General features: G+C 38.9%; 1 protein-coding gene across 2 annotated transcripts in view; it reads right to left on the bottom strand.

Annotated features, from left to right (window-relative positions):
• WDR36 (WD repeat domain 36) overlaps nucleotides 1–19,178 on the bottom strand; it is a 33,158-nt gene extending 13,980 nt beyond the window's left edge. Inside the window, exons 1-15 of one of the 2 annotated variants that reach the window (XM_082497564.1) lie at nucleotides 19,021–19,178; nucleotides 17,791–17,818; nucleotides 14,353–14,453; nucleotides 13,765–13,882; nucleotides 12,750–12,882; nucleotides 11,848–11,902; nucleotides 10,862–10,994; nucleotides 9,037–9,212; nucleotides 8,350–8,470; nucleotides 6,169–6,234; nucleotides 5,115–5,198; nucleotides 3,494–3,648; nucleotides 2,213–2,327; nucleotides 781–946; nucleotides 383–491 (exon numbers count right to left, since the gene is read on the bottom strand). In XM_082497564.1, the coding sequence (XP_082353690.1) occupies nucleotides 383–491; nucleotides 781–946; nucleotides 2,213–2,327; nucleotides 3,494–3,648; nucleotides 5,115–5,198; nucleotides 6,169–6,234; nucleotides 8,350–8,470; nucleotides 9,037–9,212; nucleotides 10,862–10,994; nucleotides 11,848–11,902; nucleotides 12,750–12,882; nucleotides 13,765–13,882; nucleotides 14,353–14,453; nucleotides 17,791–17,818; nucleotides 19,021–19,167 (1,707 nt within the window). In that variant the 5' untranslated portion in view covers nucleotides 19,168–19,178. The remainder of the gene's footprint in view (nucleotides 1–382; nucleotides 492–780; nucleotides 947–2,212; nucleotides 2,328–3,493; nucleotides 3,649–5,114; nucleotides 5,199–6,168; nucleotides 6,235–8,349; nucleotides 8,471–9,036; nucleotides 9,213–10,861; nucleotides 10,995–11,847; nucleotides 11,903–12,749; nucleotides 12,883–13,764; nucleotides 13,883–14,352; nucleotides 14,454–17,790; nucleotides 17,819–19,020) is intronic. The other variant, XM_082497565.1, reaches the window with a different exon arrangement.
• Between the last annotated feature and the right edge of the window lie 621 nt (nucleotides 19,179–19,799).

Genomic DNA, 19,799 nt, shown 5'->3' on the forward strand with positions numbered 1-19,799 from the left:
TGTAATACAAGGAATTATCAGTACATTGCACAATCTCAGATCTGTTTATACCTTTTATTTACAGTTAAGAGTGTTGCACAATTTTGCTCCTCAACATAGTCTTCATTATTCCTAATGCTTCATTTTGTTAAACCCCAAATTAGCTTGTTGCAAATTTATAGTAAAATCCCAAAGCCCACTAAAAATACAAGGTCATTCAACCACTATACATTTTAACTTGAAAACTAACATGGCCAAAACTGCTGTAGAGCTGAACTACAACCCTACTATTCACAGCTGAACATAATACTCAGTGACTTAACAGACACAGAGAAATCCACCATCTTTAAAATGAATTATGTATTCGTATATCACCTGTTAGAGAAAATGAGTTAACAATTACCATGTCATTAATCCGTCCATGGTGTCCTGAGAACGTCCTGACAATCTTCCTGGTTTCTATATCCAGAACACTAATACTGAAGTCATCAAAGGCAACTCCCAGAATACCACTGCCAAGAATCATTAGCACATATGATAGTGAATACTCAGAGACAAAAAATAAAAACAACACCCTAACATTGATCCAAATATCTTTTCTCCTGAGATAATCTCAGATAAACAGCATTACATTCCTTCAGTCTAATAAAATGTCCTGTAGTATCTTTGTTTTGCCAACTAGTAGTCAGTTGTATTTCAATGCATCAGAAATTCAAACTTTATTAAAATATTTGGTTGCCATCCTAGACTTACATACTTATAGCAAAACAATATCAACACAAAATAGCTTCAGTTTCTTACCTGTCTCTGTGAAGCAGAATTCCACTTGGAGAAGAAGAAAGCTCAGTGGAGTAAACTAGATCTTTAGTTCTGAATTTCCAAAATTTAATTAATCCTTCACTACCAGCTGTGATTATCAGCTGGTTTAATCCATCCACTGCTACCCCCCTAATGGCTCCCTCATGTGCTGCAAATCAAGGGAAAAGCAAGCTGTATTTCAGAATTTAAACATAGCATAGAAATCAGCAAAATGCAAAACACTACCCTGTGTATCTTTGCCTAACTACACCAAATGATCAGTGAGCATGTGACAATTCTAAAGCCACCTGACAAGACTGCTTGAATATTACAAGTTTCTTTATCAGGACAGAAACCAAATTGCTTTCAAGTAACCACCTAGAATACAATACAAAAGCTGTGAGTAATTGAAGCTGAATATTAGCTTTTATTTCTGCTGTCAGTCTGGAGGTTTTTTTTGAATGTGAAATCTGAGGAACTTTTTGGATCACTTATGCCTCCAGGCAGCCTGACCACTCCAGACAAAATTTACAGTTTCAGTTCTGGCACAAAGTCTGGGAGTTTTCCTAGGCTGCTTTACACTGCAGTGTAAAAATAAGGCATAGCTTCTCTGTTGGATCAATTTTATTTCTTAATCTATGCCTAGGGCTACTGGCCAGTAATCAAACATAAAATTCATCCCACTATGAGGCAATGATGTTATTAGGAGACCACTTCATGTTCGCTATGCTAGATGGCTTTTAGAAACCCAGTAAGGTTTTAAGGTTTATCAAAACACTTACCTTGTTTCTACAACAAAAAATCTGATCACGAGGCCCCTATTACAAATTGCAGACTTAGAAAGCAACAGCAAACATACAAGAGGATAAGTGACATGAAATATATATGTACGCAACCATTAAAAGGAAAAGTCTGAACACTGTCATTTACATTAAGTCCTAAGTTTGCAGCTGGGCAATTAAAAATACTAGCATATACAAAGAACTGGACTTGCTTAGGATTTCAATTTCCTATGCATCAAAAGTATTCTTTCATTTTTAACCAGGGAGCACAAAACAGATGGGAAAATTTATCTCAGAGATAGAACCCTATAACAAGATGCCAAATACTGGAAACATGATTATCTCAGAAAGAGCTGAGGCCAGAGGATCTCATTTTAGTGCTAACCATTTTGGTAACTGACAATTTTGTGTTAATTAAAACTAAACATATGCTAACATCAGAGCTGTTAAAACTAGCAGGGATCCTGTCCTTCAGAGTAGGTTTCAAATTACTTCTGATTACAGTGAAAAATAGGCAAGTGTAGGGTAATTACAGAAACTGAAAAGACTCCCAAATTCAACTTAGAAGCTATGTTAAATTTCCTAGATGACAGAACACCAGGTTGTTGCTGTTCTGTTAAGACTTGGTATTTTAAACGGGTATCAATTCTTACCTCTTTCTTTGCCATAACACCCTCTGTGAATGCCAGACTGCATGTTATACACATCTACCCGTCCAGTTGACAGCCCAATTACAGCAAAGTTCCCACATGAGGTAATGTCAACTGCCTTTCAAGGGTAAAAAACAAACCAAACAAACCATCTATGAAAACAATTCTTAGAATTGTGTATCTAATTAGCAAAGTTATTAGAAGACATATATCAGGAATACAAAATACTAGTATGTTTTTATTAGACTTCTTCATGTATAACCGCACAGAACAAACAACAGACTACATCTGAAAAAAGTAGAGAGGAGATCTTAAAATGGGCAAATAGTCAACAAGTAATAAATATAGCAGTGCATGCTTATGAAGGATAATGACATACTGACTTAATGACATCCATCAGAAGTCATATCTAATAATATTAACACTGTAACCTAAATGACTAACATATATAATCAAGACATCCACAAATTGAATCCCTAAGACAAAGCCCAAGCATGCTGACCGCATGCCTCTTTCAACGCCCATATTGCCAATGGCACCCTAAAATAGGGTAAATTCACACAGAGTTTAAATAGTAAGAAACAAAGAAACAATGGTCTGGACATATTTGGAAAGAAAGATACAGTCCAAAGAATCTAGTACTTAAAAGAAAACCAGGTTTTTACAATTAAACTGAAGTTGTCTACCACTTAACTACTAAGCATAAGGTCAGAAAAACAATTTGTGACGAGACACAATGGTAGTATGAATGTCTAGCACATGAAATATGCCACAGTAACTATTTGCCTTGCAAGCTTGTAAGCCTCAGTAAACATTTATATCTCATTGAGTGTTAGACTTTTATTGTGTCCAGCTCAAGTTGTAAAGCATTTTAGAGGGAACATCCTGCCTGCAATTTGGAAATAACTTTTTCTTGGCAATACAGAAAAATTACCTTCAGCAATGTGCATTCACAGAGCAAGTTTATCATCACAGGCATATAGTCAATCCTAGATGACTATGACAGATTAAAGGTAAACACCAACCACCTATCTGAACCGGAAAATAAAATTTGTGCTTAACCTGGAGATTTAAGGTAAAAATACATATGCAGCATCTTTCTTAAAACCATATACATTACAAAACAGCTTAGCAGGACACGCTGAGCTGGCAGAAAGCACTTTGCAAAGCAACTAAAACATGTCTAGATAGCGCTTTTGCATTCTAAATATTGCTTCTGTACAAATAGAAATCCATATAGCATATCCTGTAAGGCTGAAGAAACATTATCCTAAATATACTTACTGTTGCATATATATCAATAGGCTTGTGTTTGCTAAATTCTTCTGGCTTCAATTTATGAGCTCCCATGGAAGTTTTCTGATAGTTCCATGTTGTACAAGTTATATATCCTTGATGGCAGGCAACAATACTATCCCAATCACTCTGATGTGCCACTTCTGCAATATTAACACATACTCCTTTTAGAAACAATCATTCTAAAGTCAAATAAGCTCATCTGATTTCCTAAGACAAAGTACTTTGAAATACCTTTAGGTGGAATAGTTCATATAAGTCAAAAAGTTACCATTCAGAAAAACCACCTGGCAAACCATTGTGCATATGCTAGCGTAACTAAAATGCTAACAAAACCATAAGCATTTTTTTGGTATGTTATGGTTTGTGTCTTTGTATATTTGAGTTTATGTGATTTGGGAAAGATATTTAAACTTAAATGGGTCAAACTCCTCAATCTGTATGCATTTCCAGCTGAGTTTCTTAACTGTTTCTTCAACTGCTGAAGCAGCAGAAGCCACTACATTAACAACTTAAAGCACAGTTAAAGAGCTATGTTTGCTTCACATAGTAAACAACTTTTCTGCATTTGCAGGAAAATCATTCCTCAAAAGCTCAGTATCCAAACTTTGTAGTAAAATACAGTATGAGGGGATTTAAATAATGAGCAAGTTTACTTTTTCCCCCCAGGAATTTATACATTAAAAACATATGAGATCTTGAAATTGGGTATTTTGACTTCAAAGAATATAATAACCAGGTACAAACTGGTTCACTTCACCAAACAAAGACAATATAGCAAAAAAGAAACAGCTCTAAATAAGATGTACTTAAACAAATATTTTCTTATGTCTCCAAACACATTTAAGGTAGTTCTACTACCTTAAACCAATCAGACAGGTCTAATGTTAATTTTAGAAGTAAATATATATACACATACAAACATATTTGCAACAAGTATGTACAGATAGTCCGTATCATTGAAGTCTGCAGACATAAATATCATATATAGGCAAACGGCTACATAAAAATGTCAATCCAAACCTTTCAACATATGAAACAATCAACCATTCTCAGAAGACAAAAGAACAGCCATGCTTAAAACAGACTTAAAGTCTGAAGAGGTCATTAATTTAAAGAAACAGCTTCACTGAAATGAAGCATAAGATAATTGCAATTCTGCTTCAAAAAGTTAGGTTCAGTATTTGCAAGTGAATTACAAATGAACAGAGTAATTGAAATTTGACTTTGAAAAGTGACTCAAATAAAGGAACTGGGGAATCAAAAGCAATGACTACAACTACAATTTCCTCAGCTGACAAAGATCTTCATTCCCTGCCCAATTGCTGGTTCTCCAGCTTGGAGTAATACGTACACCAGAAGATTCTGGCTCCCGTGAAGGAGACTTTTAAGCCAAGAGCCAGTTAAACAAAGATGTTTGAAATAAAATGCTCTTTTTTGAGATAACATAAAAGTTTACCAAGTAAAATGTCATTTTCAACTGTCACTCAACAGCTCAAGAATCTCAATAATCTCATCTTGATACAATATGGGCTTTCAAAACAGTTGTGTCTTGAGGGTTAACATGAAAACATGATGAGTTCTGTAATATATCTCAAAGACTACTTACCTGAAGCAAAGACTGTAATTGGTGGAAGTGCCATTGTATCCAGCTTAAGACCTTTCTTTTTTGACTTCTTTTTGTTAATTGAACCTTAAAAAAAAAAAAGTGTCTCAATCTCACGGCTAGATCTGAGAATAACAGTTTAAAAAGGACTGTTTACTAAATGTAAAGTTCCTATTACACTTAGAAAAATTTGGCTTACATCAACACAGCATCGCTGTTACCTAGGGTTTGAAGAGCTAAGAACATTATATATAGAGCTCCTGTAAAAATTAATGTGATGCTGACCAAATCACTGGCCTGTTACATTCACAGATGTACTACTCTAAACCATTCATTCCAGGATCTTGTGCTGATATCCTGAGGCAGAGGTCACCCCACCACACCTAAAACCATGGTGATACAGACATAACTATATAAGCAATATATAACATCCTTTCAATAAGCAAAGAGCCAGGAATTTTGAATTTATGCCCAAAGGATACATATAATCAATTAATTTACTTCTGTCTATTCAAATCTATCTAAATACATATTTATCAATATAGACACATATTTAAAAATAAGAATTATTTCAGTCTTTGAGTCTTGCTCTCTGAACTGTACAATAAAGTGTCCCTTAACCATGGCATTGCATGGAAGATCTGTTCTTTAAATTAAACTCTACATTAAATCAAAGGAACTAAAGTCAAGAAATATGAATTAACTAATAATTTAGTCAATTGAATAGAATGGGAATGGGGTAAAAAGTTGTAATTACACATGCTGGAATGTCAGCTACTGCTTAACACATTTTTAATACAGAATAATGCCCAACATCTTCCACAGTGAAATAACATACACTGCCAGGCTACAGAAATTACATTTAAGTACAAACACATCTGAGAGTACAGTTTATATACATCAGGGGGGACTGAGTTTGTGAAACAACTGAGGTGAATAGTTTTCATACAACAGCTGAAAGTGAAAATAAGGCCTACCCAATGTTTTAGCTCCTGTTTAAACAAATGCTTTCCAGGGTTTTTTTCACCAATATTTGTACTTTCACTGAAATACTTACCACGTCCTAAACTTTTATTGAACTTTTCATGCACTGTTGAAAAAGACTGCAACGTTCCATCTTGACCTGACAAAATATTAGCAGAGAGCAGTGAAGGGCAAAGATCAACTTCTGTTTACTCATAAGCTATCTGAACAAGAAAAGCAGAAGATAAGCACTAAGAAACCTTAAAAAGCTGTAACTAAGGTATTTATTAAAAATTCTGATCCAAGAAAAAATACAGATACACTATAAGCAGGGAAACTAATGGAGCCTAATTTTCTATGGCCTATATCCCATTCCTACTACTTTGCCCCACACGTGATCAGAATGACACCTTTTACAGACATCTTCTCCATGTTCAATTCCTCTGTCCCCCCTTCTTTCTCCCCCACAATCAAAACCTTAAATAAATAGTTACATCCTTCAAATGCCTCCATAATACTTCCAAAGCTTTCCCATGACCCCATATACTCTCTCACCAACTGCAATATTCCTTTTTTTATCCTTTGTCTAACCAACACGTGCTGTGGCTGGTTAAGAACTAGACCTGGGTTAGCTTGTAAGCTGACCCAAACAAAAATGGTAAAAGCTAAGCTGTCCATCTTTCCTGTAAACAAGTACACTAATGGGACTTTCCTCCTCCAGCCAGCAACCAATGTTCACAGAACTGACTGGAATTTAATTTAATAGAGGGACAGAAGGCTCAAATTTGAAACTAGCAAACAGGTCCACTTTGTGGTGGAGACATGGACAAGGCAGAACCAGAAACTAACAGAAAAAGAAATTGCACAACGCATGTAAAATTACAGGCACTGAGATGATTTTTAAAATCCAAAAAAACACACAACATTTTTACCAGGCCAAACAAGCAAGGAAACAGAAAATTAGTCAAAGAGAACTTAAAGAATCTGAAAGACACTGGAACAATTGCTGCTTGATACATAATAGGGCAGGATGTATACACTGTGAACTAGAAGAGTGAACCATGATGAAAGCCAGTGATGCTGGTGAAATTTTACAAAGCTAATTTGTGAAGATGCCTATTCTAAGGAAACCAGTAGCACTGGAAAGGCACTCCACAACATTGCTACCTCATTTCTGTTGCACAAAGTTTTACCACTGGCTCAGAAAGTAATGTGGGGTCAGTCTCCTTACACTGCAGATACATGAGATCCCAAAGCTTGAGACCCTTTTCACTTTAGTGGTTGCCTCTGTGCCCTCTCCAAATGTTTCAGTACAACTAAGAAAGCACTAAACTGCAAAAGCAAATGCAGGAATTTGTTAAGCAACTCTTGATTGTTACTGTGGTTCCTCTGGTGTGAGCTGAATTACCGTCAAGTAACTTGTTACTTTAATTCAAGTTACTAGTTGGAAGATCAGAAAGAGATTTTAGCACAGGTGGGTTTATCACAGTGTACTGCTGTGCCATATTAGGTGTAACATTCATCAAAATGCAGTGTGATGTTTTCAAACATTGCCCATGTAGGCAACTTCATTACTTCAGAGTAATTAAACATTAGGTGAAGAGTCTCTATTATTCCATTACCGAAGTGTTCTGGGCCACAAAACAGTCGGATCTAGTACTTAATTTCCTAATTTACAGATTTTTAAATATGTGAGTTTCTAACAAAGGGTAGTCACTCATGCATTTTTACACTTTTAGATTAATATCTTGGTAAAGAGCAACCTTGGGAATATACATTACAGACACAATTGAGCTGTACCAACTTACAAAGACATTGCAACTCACAAAGCTTGCTCAGTCTAGTGGGAAAACTGGACTGGCTCCTCTAAGTTACTAATTGCATTATGCTGCTTATTTTTTCCTGTCACAACAGAATTTCCCTAGTTGTTACAGGTTTTCATTTTGACTAGCTGATAGTTCCTTAGGAGATAATGAAGCAATTTTTATTCAACAAACATACAAATAAGAATGACAAAAGCAGCTGCTAAGCTTTTCTGCCTGTAACTATTTTTCAGCTACCTGCTGATGTATGTTCCTCTAGGGAAATCGTAAAACAGTTTGATACAGTAATAAACGATACTGTCTACACTAACCACTTACTATGCTTCATAAATACACATACATAACACAGGAAATATAATCTATTGTATTAATGAAACAAAGACACTTAGCTCTGCACATTTTCTTTATCACAGCAGGCAATCAGACTGAAGAATAAGGATGAAAGTTCATACCTGCACTAAGAATTTGCTCTCCATTTTGCCCATGGTATCTGATTTTTGTTGGTGGTGCACTATGTCCCATTCGACTTCTCAACACACGTCCTGTACCACCAGGTCCATCAAAAATCCACACCTGCCTCCCAAGAATATGCAGAAAAACAAAGCTGTTAAACATTGCCCTGCCAATAATTACACCTCTTGGCAGTGGAACAGGCTTAGCTGGCAGCTGGTGCAGCAAACTTCACACATTGGCTTTCATCCTTGAACTTAACACCCTGTAAGTTTCCACCATGGCAGATGACTTTCACGCTGTTCATTCTGTCCCTCCCTAATGGCATCAAGACACACAGTATAAGGGACTTTCACAACAGCAACTGCTCATGATCGAGAGCATTATAAAAACAGACCACGATTTAAGACAGTGCACCTGGATATAAAGCATGATTATGGAAAAGCGGATACAAAGCTTTGTTCAGGGCCATCATGAAGTAACAAATGAAGCGATGACACCATGGTAGCAAGTCCTTAAACTGCTTCACTACAGATCAACTGAGAGCCAGCAACTTCATTAACTTGAGTTTTGTTGTATTTATTTCATTTAAGAACTGCTACTTCAGTCCAAACTAAACATTTACAATTTGCAGGACTACAATACGAAAAAAAACATAACAGCAGATAGCTGCAGGTATTGTAACTTACCCGTATAGCGTTATCAGCACCATTAGTAATAAGAAGTGGCTCTCCAGGGACAAACGACATACCAGCTATTGCTGTGGAATGGGCATCTTGCATCTGACACATTAGTTTCTTCTCTTCTAGATCCCACAAAGCAATGTGTCCAACTGGGCTACCAGCTGCCATTACTGGGTGTCCATCTGCTCAAAAAAAAAAACCCAAAACTTCAGAAGGTTTGCTTATTGACATTCAGCTCATCCTTATTGACTTCTCACATCTTAAAACTGACACAAGAAAAGGCTGCAAACACAAGAAAAAAATCTCAAGCTGATTCTAAAAAAAAAATAAAAAGTTTTAACTGAAATATTCTAGTATTTCAAACAGAAAAGGAATGAAGTTCACCAATTAAAAAAACAGGATTTTTTTTTTCATATCAGATCACAACAAATATATCTAAATCTTTTGCCTGAAAGCACAAGAGATATTGTACCTGTACCATTTTCAAAAGTTTCTCTATACCCCAGATTCTTCCCCAAGCTTATTAGCCTTCAGACTTCAGGATGTGATAGCTAATGTATCACCACTCTAGAAGTTACCAGTCCTTTCTTTAAATCCTTGTAAGTTTTTCACTCAGCAGCTTGCAAAAATAAGTTCCAGAAGCTGATTACACATTTATTCAGTCATTCTAAGCAATAATTAAACCACAATTCACAGAATTTCTACTTTTGTTCTATTTGCTCTATCCTGTCTAATATTAAGGAAATAAACATATCATACTAACTCTAAAAATGTACTACAAATAATAGGTTTTAAAACTTATCATATTAAGATAAAATTTCACCGAATATCCTGCATAATTGGTAACTAATCTGTTTGCTCCAACAAAAGAAGCCAGCTTCAAATCTGCAATTACATAATCATACATAACTAAACCAGACACACCTAGGGTTTTTGTTTTCAGTAAAGCTTCACAGATACAGTAATTTGCCAGGTTCCGTTTTAATTTAGATAAAAAGCACTTTACTCAAAGACTAAAATAAGTACATGAGTTCAAAACAACCAGGTTATATTTACACTGAATTTCCTAACTATAAAGACAAGAAGAGAGAGAAATTAGAGAATGCCCCACATGCAAGCAGGCAATGGAAGTTATTCCACTTTATTAACACTTTGAGTTAAATGGCTGACACAAAAAGGCACTCTTTCCACTTCTCACAAGTCTCTCCACAAGTCTGTCCAGTAGCATTCTTCCTCAACGGGATCTGCATCAATCTATATTCTGCTAAGATTTGCAAGTTTGTCTATCCAAATGAAGTATTAGATTCAGTGTCAACAGTATCCTCTGTAGGCAGGATCAACATCAAACTAACTAGCTTTAGTAATCCGTACATGCCTGTTAGACCAAAAAAACCCCAACAACTGTGAATATAGACAGTGTTCCCTGGTAACATCCATTCAATAGTCAACTATCAACATTCTAAATTTGTTTTGGAGGGGGAAGACACTACTGAAAAGTAGGTTAATTGACTATCACTACAGTGTACTGATCACTCTGCACTAACTCTGATAACTGTACTGTGTTATGTAAGCACAAACTGTCTTACTTTTCTTTGAAAAGGGCGTACTGTATGTCACAATTCCTGCACGCTAAGTCAGTACACAAGAAAATACTATACAACAGCCAGTACGATGAAGATGAATGATCTCCCTTACTTATCTGCAGCCTTTGAAAACTAAAACTCTCAGCCCAAATTTTGATTCCGAAATACTTTATCAAAACATATTTTCCTACCTTCCACTTAGCGTTAGTGATTTCATACACATTTTCACCAAAAATGCTAAGACTTACCTGTACGAAAAGATATTGCTGTGATGGGACCCCAGTCTTGTTGAAATTTCATCAGGGTTTCATCAAACTTAATATTATGTACAATGATATGACCAGATACAAGACCGACTGCAACAACGTCCACTGCTGGAGCCTGCAAAAAAAAATTGAACATCAACTGAAATGAAAAAGGAAAAGTTTTTTGCTACACTACTGATACCAATATGTACAAGACAATGTATGTAAGTCCACGACAAATAGTAAAGAAACAAATAAGGCATCTTGCACGAGATCTTCTATCTATATTACCTTAATGCATGACTAAACATCTGATAAATCTAAACAAAAAATATGAGATGCAAGATTTTGCGCTTAGTCTCCAGTGGATGAAACAATTGTTTCCAGAAGCTGGAATTCCTTTGAAAAACATCTCACTTCAAGTTTTCAGTAGTTCTGGTAGACCACTACACACCCTGCCACCTCACCCCCCCCCATATTTACAAATTTTATCCAGGAGAACTGCAGACCATTTTCAAAGCTGTCACCAATATTACTAAGAAGTTTTAATTACTTTTGATATCTACAAAAATACAGCAAATACAATTACAAAATCTTAGCTTGAATCATCAAAACCTTCATGTTATTAACCTCCACAATAAAACAGATTTTGTAAAAAGCTACCAGTATAACAGAAGTTACATGATACACATGCATCTTGCAAACAAACGGTTTCTGTGAATTCATTACATCATTCAGTGACTAAAACTACAGACGTGATGAACACAAACCAGCTACAACACTAAATGCAACAGAACTGGGACTAGAGGAAGGGCAGATAATAAGCCTTCAAGTCTACCTCTCTTCAACATCTGGAATGCTCACGAGAGGGTTATTAAAATTACCTGAGAGAATGCACATCATCTTTATCGCTGTCATTTTAAACAACAACATTTTGCATGCTATCCTTGACAAGTTATGTAAGAAAATAAGACAATAAAAATACTAACTTGTTCAAGAGTTGTGACTGCAAAGCGCCACCCTGGAAAGGAGTATAAGAGTTTGCTGGAAAACAAACAAACAGAAAACAAATCAGTTAACCCTTGGGGATTTCCACAACAAAATGGATGCTTTATATTCATTTACACAGAAAAGTACTGTGAGTAGAGACATTTACTTTTCAGTATTTTTAGGTTATTCCTATTTCCCAATTTATACAGCATATACGGCATCTCAAAACGTTACAATATGAAACAAAAAAATTAGCAGTGAGATCATTGAAAGTATACAGTAGTTATAAGAATAAAACACCGAACTATGCAAGCTGATTTAACACCTATTCGCAGTATGTACATTAACACGCAGGGAAGTTCACTGTAGCTGCAACATTCACGAGTTAGGAAAGCAGCTGATCGTGGTAGGCATGAAATAACAGTATAGTCTACTGGGACTTGTTCAGAGACAACTACATGTCTACACATCTCTCATTTGAGTATAAGGATCAAATCCTAGTAATTACCTCCACACTACCTGCCAGCACTTCCACAACAACCCAAAAATTTAGCTTGGAAGAAGGGAGGCAGAAGGCCTGAACATGCACTTACTAGTAATTATTTTCATGGGAAAGCTATGTGATTCCAAGAAATAAAAAAACAACAACATAATTATAAAAAAAAGTTCCTGAACAATCCCAGATATTTTGCAGGGAGAGTAAACAACACCTAACTTGAAAGGCATCAGCATTCAGGGAGCAGCAGCATTCTTTGTTCCTGGAGATAGACCAACTGAAAAGTTGTGCCAAAGGAGTCAGTAAAAGATTCCACGTTCAAAACCTACTGCAGTTAAAAGTATTATTTGTTGCATATGAAACTACTTGGAGCACAAAGTATAACCAAGTTATTAAGAATCTTACTTAGATTTTATATTCCATAGCTGCAAGCTCCCTTGTTCACTCCCAAGGAGAATTTTATTCAAATAGGTGCTGGGATGCAGAACTGCAGAAACTGCAAAAGTGGCCTTATCAAAATCCACTTGAAGATACTCCTCTGCAAAAAAGTAAGAAACCGTGTTAGTGTGGCTACCCCCAGGCTTATCATCCCTTGGCAAATGTAAAGCACAACTGACATTTACTCTGTACAAATCCCATAACTAGTGTTTCATGCATTAAAGGATTCGCTAGTGTATAACAGGACAGGCTAAACTTGTCTATGTTATAACATCTGTTGGCTTGAAGGTATATTTTTTCCCTATAAGCCTACCTAGCACAACAATGCTGGCAAAACTGTAGTGATTTATATCTTTCTGAAGGATTCCTGCTCCTGCCTGAGCAAAACACCTCATCTGATTAGCATGCCTTTTGTTTGTTATAGCAACTTCAAATCTCTAAAGCCTGTCTGCAGCCACTTTCGAGACCCAGCATTCAGGGAATGACATTGGTCACACCAATGAGACTGCTTTCTAAACAAAAAAATTCAGGGCAGTGAAGCAGGATTTCATAAGGCACTTTACAATGGCATGAGAAGATGCTAACACAATCAAAAGATTATTCATAAGAATTTAGTTTTACCCAGACTGGTAAAGAACTACAAGGATTTCAGAGATGGTGCCAGAGCTGCTGTACTACAGTCTTTACCAGAAAATGGAACACTAAAATACAATTTCCATATAAGCATAGCTCTTTCCACCTATGTGGAACCTTAGTGGGTCTCTACATGTGGTGCATGATCCATTAATGAAAAATTATTGCAGGATTAGGAACTTGAGATTACCGTTTAAGTAGCACTATCATTTAAAGATTTTTTTCTCTTTTTTAAGAATAAACTATTTCTGAATGTGCGCATTTAAAAAACTTTAAAAAAAAAAATACTTACTGAATGTTTAACAATGCTATCCTATAAAGCCGTTAAAAAAAAAAGTGCGTCTCTCACCTTCTGACTGTATATCCCAAACAATAAGAACATTATCAACATCCACAGAGATGACATGATCACCAAAAGGCTGCAGAAGGTGTATCCTTGCCTTGTGACCTTCATAGGTATGAACTACCTATAATTTCAAAATAGAAATGTTTTCAATATAAGCTGTTGAGGTAGCATATCATGTTAACAAAATACTTGAGGACAGCTAACGCATCTCAGTAACAAGTTTAAATAAAATACATGGAAAGGCCACACAACTTTAAGTGGAAGACATTTTCTCCGATATTTAGAACTGTTGGCAAAAATATTTTAACTTATTTTTTTCAATTACTTAATTTTAATTAATTTAATTTATGTGAATTAACATTTCACTTTTATCTTTAAGTAACTATGCAATTATTATAATTAATAGATAAACCGCAGGTCAGCCATTACAGATTTTGTTCTTACGTTCTCCTATTTTAAGCTTTTTATTTTTCCTTCTACAGATATTAAAAGTCTATGGAAACAGACATTTGTAGAAAAATAACTGTCTTGAAAACACAAACACTACATAACTGGTTTGTACTACTAAGCAGTAGGTAAACTAATAAAAACCTCTTTGTTCCTGGCAAAAGCATGAAGAATATTGTCGTATGAAGCAAATATCAACATGCGGTCTGCTGCCAAACATGTAATGTCTTGTGGCAAAGCATTACCTGTTAATCAAACAGAAGAAAAGTTCAACAAGTTTAAGGTTCATAACAAAAGAGAAAGCCTGACAGTGTATTTATTTAGCATGGTGACCCACCAAGAAAGCCCTCCTGTTGAATGTTCTGATGAATATCTTAAGAGAAATGCACTCATTTCAGATGAATACAAATGTCACCATAAATAACATCACACCAACATAAGTAACATCAGATTGATAGATCACAAGGTGCTTCTTTTGAAAAACATTTAATAATAAATTACTTAATTACCACTGTAAATAAAGGCACACTTTGTGAGGGCTTATAAAGAAGTTATCCCAACATAACACTTCTGCAGACTGTCAGACCCCCACAGTCCACTGAACTGGAAACACAGATGATGAATCAAAGTCTCAGCATTAGCAATGCCTATCGGGTTAAGCCATTCTGCAGATCTGGAAGCCAGTGACCTGCTCCTGGACCTGTTTCCTGATTACAGCTAAAGACACTGGGAATTTACTGCTCTATGAATACACCTCACTCTCCACCTTGTGACTGGTTCAGAAAGAGTAACTACTATTGTGATCTGCTACTTTACTAGCTCAAACGGTAAGGGAGTCAAAGCTCCAGACCACATTGAGAAGCTGATGGTGTGGTCTCAAATGGTAAAAAAATGAAAACAAACAAACAAACAAACAAACAAACAAAAAAACCACAACAGAAAAATACTCTCAATCTAGGAAAACATAAAAATCATGGAATCACAGAGTTTCAGAGTTGGAAGGGACCTCTAGAGATCATCCAGTCCAACTCCCCTGCCAAAGCAGGACTGCCTAGAGCACATTACTCAGGACTGCATCCAGGCGTGTCTTGAAAATCTCCAGAGAAGGGACTCCACAACCTCCCTGGGCAGCCTGTGCCAGTGCTCTGTCACCCTCACCGTAAAGAAGTGTTTCCGTGTATTTGAACGGAACTTCCTATGTTCTAACTTGTGCCCACTACCCCTCATCCTGTCACTTGGAACCATTGAGAAGAGCCTGGCTCCATCCTCCTTCAACCCAACCTTTAGATACTTGTACGCCATAATAAGGTCTCCCCTCAGCCTTCTCTTCTCCAGGCTAAAGAGTCCCAGCTCTCTCAGCCTTTCCTCATAAGGCAGATGCTCCAAGCCCTTAATCATCTTAGTTGCAAATGACAACGCTTAATGATTGTAGAGAAACAACCGAACAAAAATCACTGTGGGAGTGAGCCTATGATACAAACTTACATGATCACACAGCAGCCTTCTCTACAATGCTGCTTTGTATTATGAATTATTATCATACACAAGGAATCCTGTACCCTTTGCTATACTGCAGCACAGCTTCAATGGGAAGAACTAAACTGAGAAATTAAAAAAGGTTGCATCTCAGGAGAGGTTTCATTTCTTTGAACATGTTAGACATCTTGCCACAGAGCCTCTGAAGTGACTTGAGCCTACAGTCAGGTTACAGATATCTGGTACTCTACATGAGCTGTATGCAAGTCTGCTTAGGCCAAGGTAGTTTTAGGCACACCCTAAATAAAAAATTCAATACATTAACCACTTAACATCTATAAACCAACAACACTGCAGAGAGAGGCACATCGTTCGTTTTCTCCATCGCAATTTTATGTGTAAACATCTCAATTTCCCAAAAAGCTTCAATGATTACATCTGTAAGAAGATGTAGCCCACTGAAAATTATTTCACAGAACAGGCAACATTTTCACAATTTTGTAAGCTGAAAACAGAAGTTACACTAATGTGTTTACAGCTGTAACTATGGACTTCTGATCTTCTAAGTCTAGTCCCAGTTATGTGACAGTTATTTACTTACAAGTTTATAAGTGCTCTGTTAATGAAAAATATTTTGGTTTTATGAGGTCTGTGTAAAAACTTCGTGGTATATGGAAGTAAAAAACCTACTTTTCAAGCATGTATCTCACTGAATCATCTAAATGTCAGTTAGAAGGGATCTTTGGAAATCATCTAGTTCAACTTCCCACCAAACTCCTCCCAAAGCTGAATTACCACAGTACTAGATTGGGTTAACAGCAGCTGTAACCAGCTGAGTCTTGAAAACTTCTGGGGAAGCAGGTTGCTCAAGCTCTGTGCCGTACTACAGTTCCCTCTTAGTCAGGGCCATTATTCCTACTCCACTGCAACCCTCTCAAGCTGCAATCTGTAGCTGCTGCCCCTTGTTACTCTGTCTACCATTACTACTACAAATTCAGCTCTGCCATCTTCGTAACTGCCCTTCGGGTAACAGACTGCCTCTAGGTCACCCCGTATTTTTCCCTTCACAAGACTACACAAATCCAGTTACTTTAATGTCTCTTGTCATACTGTAGGCCACTGAATCTGACCACTTCCTCAGCATCCCTCCTGAAAGAGAAAGGGGAGGGGTGGGAGGGGGAGAACCACAGTAACTGGGTATCACAGTTCCAGGTATGGCCTCACCAGCACGATGTACAGGAGAATAACAGCTTTACCTGATCTGCTGGCCGCGTTCCTAATGTAGCTCAGTACACAGCTTGCCTTATTCACAGTTACTGAATTGTTGGTCTATGTTCAACCTGGCACCAGCACAGCCCCAGCTCCTTTTCAGCAGGATGCCATGCAGCCCGTCAGTTCCCAGCTTGTTCTGTCCCAGGTGCAGGATTCTGCACTTGCCTTCGCTGAACTTGGCAAGGTTTCTGCTGGCCCAGGCCTAGCATTTTGCAACACTTGCCCAGACTGAAGCTCTGCCATTCTGGGTGTCAGCTACTCCTCCTAACATATCATCTGCAAATTTTTACTAAGACTGCACGCCGCCTCATCACCCAGGTGAAGGTGCTGAACAGCATGGGCCCCGCTGTTGACATTTAGGGCACCACGCTTTGTTACCAACTGCCAACTGGATGTCAAGCCATCGATTTATACCCTTTGTATCCAACAGCACAGCCAATTTTTAACACTCCCTGAAGACTTTTAGTCCCATCCCCACCTGTTCTGTTCCTGTAATTATTTTCCTCTTATAACACAGCCTTCTAGTAACCACAAAAACAACAAAAAAGGGATCTGGAATTAACAGCTTTGTTCACTGATCACTGCTTAAGATCTAGGAGTGTTCTTGGAAGAAGCAGTATAGAAGGTGCATAAGGCGTATCCCTAAGAGAATTATGTTACAGTTGCAACAGCAGTCTTATTTCCAAATTTATATCCGATATTTCTAAGACTCCTTTCAAAGTATTTCAGTGTAAATATTAGTACATACAATTAATTTTCCATTTTTAAGTTGAGAATTAAGTGCAGATGTCAGATGTGTTAAAAAACAGGAATAAATAATCTGTGTGTACTTACTCACAGCAACAATACCAAGCTTATTCACCTGCAATGAAAATGTAAAAAAGGTAGTTTTAGTGATTGGTTGCAATGATTTTGCTATGAACAGAAATTCAAAATTCTAGTAACCAACCTAGACAAGGAACTTCCATGCCTCACAAAATAGAAAAATTATTCATTTTAGTTTATAACAGTATCTACACAAAACCCTACCAGCAGGTCAAAAAGGAATTGGACAATATATTCGCTAAAGGATAACCATTCAGCAACAGTAAGTTGTGCTTCTCCATATACTTTACCCTAATGCACAAGAAACTAAGCACGTGCTTAGACACACCTTGCAGAGCTTGGGCAAATTTGTTTTCACATCATTTCTCCTTCATTTCCACTACAACCACACTATGTTATTTTCTTATGTCTGTTCACACAGAATTTGCTTCAATTGCAGTAATTTTTGCCCAGTGATGATCATTACCGTTTTATTTCAAAGTTTGTGGCGAAGATTGAGATGAGTAAATATTACAAGACTACCATAAAGGCACAGGAATATCTACACTATTTACACTCTGCTGTTCATTATAATCACTCGATTCAGCTCTGGTTTGTAACGGTTTCTGTAGGCTGAAAAGGCCTTCTTGCTGTAGTAGCAAGAAGTGAGTCAATATCGCAAGCTTTCATCTTGCCGAACTGAATTATGGTCACCTGTTTCTGTACAGGATTAGTTTTAACACGACCTAACAGACTGCCTCCCCCCAAGTTCTAGGCCCCAAACGCTGAACCGCAGCTACCCAAATTGCATGCGGGCTTCGGTTTTATCTAGCAACGAAGGGAAAAGCTTCAGCACCCAGGGACCCTTCTGCCCAATGGATGGTCTGTACTTGCACCCGCCAGAGCTGCTCACACGGCCAGACATGCCCGTTCTGGCCTGTTTTGGTTAAACAGGCACCCTCCCTCCCTCCCATCCACCCGCCGGCGAGCAGCCCCGCTTGCCGCCCAGGCCTGCTACTGGGTCGCTGCGGCCCTCCTCACACGCTCCCACCTCGCGACAGCGAGGCCGTAGGGGAAGGCGGTGGGGAGTGAAGGAGGAGCGGCGGCAGCGCGGCGCGGCGCGGCCCGGCCCGGGCGGGTGGCCCCGCTCGGCCCCGGTCTCCCCAGGGCCCAACGCCGGTCAGCAGCGAGGCGGCACGGCCGCCCGGCGGGGGAAGGAGGCCGGGGAAAAGGGGAAGGGGGAGGAGAGCGTGTACTCACGTTGTAGGTGTGGACGCTGGGCCCGACGGCGGTGGCCACGTAGAACTGGCGATGGCGGCCGTGGTAGCGCAGGACGTGCGGGACGGGGCCGCTGAACCGGCCGAGCATGCGGAAGCCGGCGAACAGCCCGCCACCCTCGCGCGCCATCGTTCCCCCACGCGCACGCCGTCCGCCGGCAGGAAGTGTCCCCCCCACCCCACTTCCGGCCAGCCCGCCCGGCACTTCCTTCCCCCCCGACACCCTCACCCCCGCCGTGCGCCGCCGAAAGCGTTCCCCGCGGCGGCGCGGGTTCCCCTAGCGGAGGCGGGTTTGACCGGCGAGGCGCGGAGGGGAGTGTCAGCCCGGCGGGCGCGGTGCCCGGCAGAGCCCCGCCGCGGCGGCCGGCAGAGGACGACCGCCCCCCACGGATGCCTCTACAAATACACCGCACAGCTACGACTGCTCGATTTTTGGTTGTTGGTTTTTTTTTTTCTTCTTTTTCTTTTTATTCTTCTTTTTTTTCTCTCTCCCCTCTCCACCCCGCCCCAAACCGGCAGACCCGGGTCAGGCTGCGGGTGCGGGGCAGCCCCGCCGCAGAGGCGGGCAGGGCAGCAGCGGAGCGCTGGGGGAACCGGCCTGCGGCGGCGCATCCCGGCAGGGCGCCCCGGCCGCCCGCGCCACCCGCCTCTGCGCTTCCGAAGGTGGTGGGTGGGTTGGTTTGTTTAAATAAATTATATTAAAATAATAATAATAATAATAAAAGACAACCCGCAGGATGATTTCGTTGTGATGACTGCACG

This window comes from Vanellus vanellus (assembly GCF_965231255.1).
Source record: "Vanellus vanellus genome assembly, chromosome: Z".
In the NCBI taxonomy this organism is placed as follows: domain Eukaryota; kingdom Metazoa; phylum Chordata; class Aves; order Charadriiformes; family Charadriidae; genus Vanellus; species Vanellus vanellus.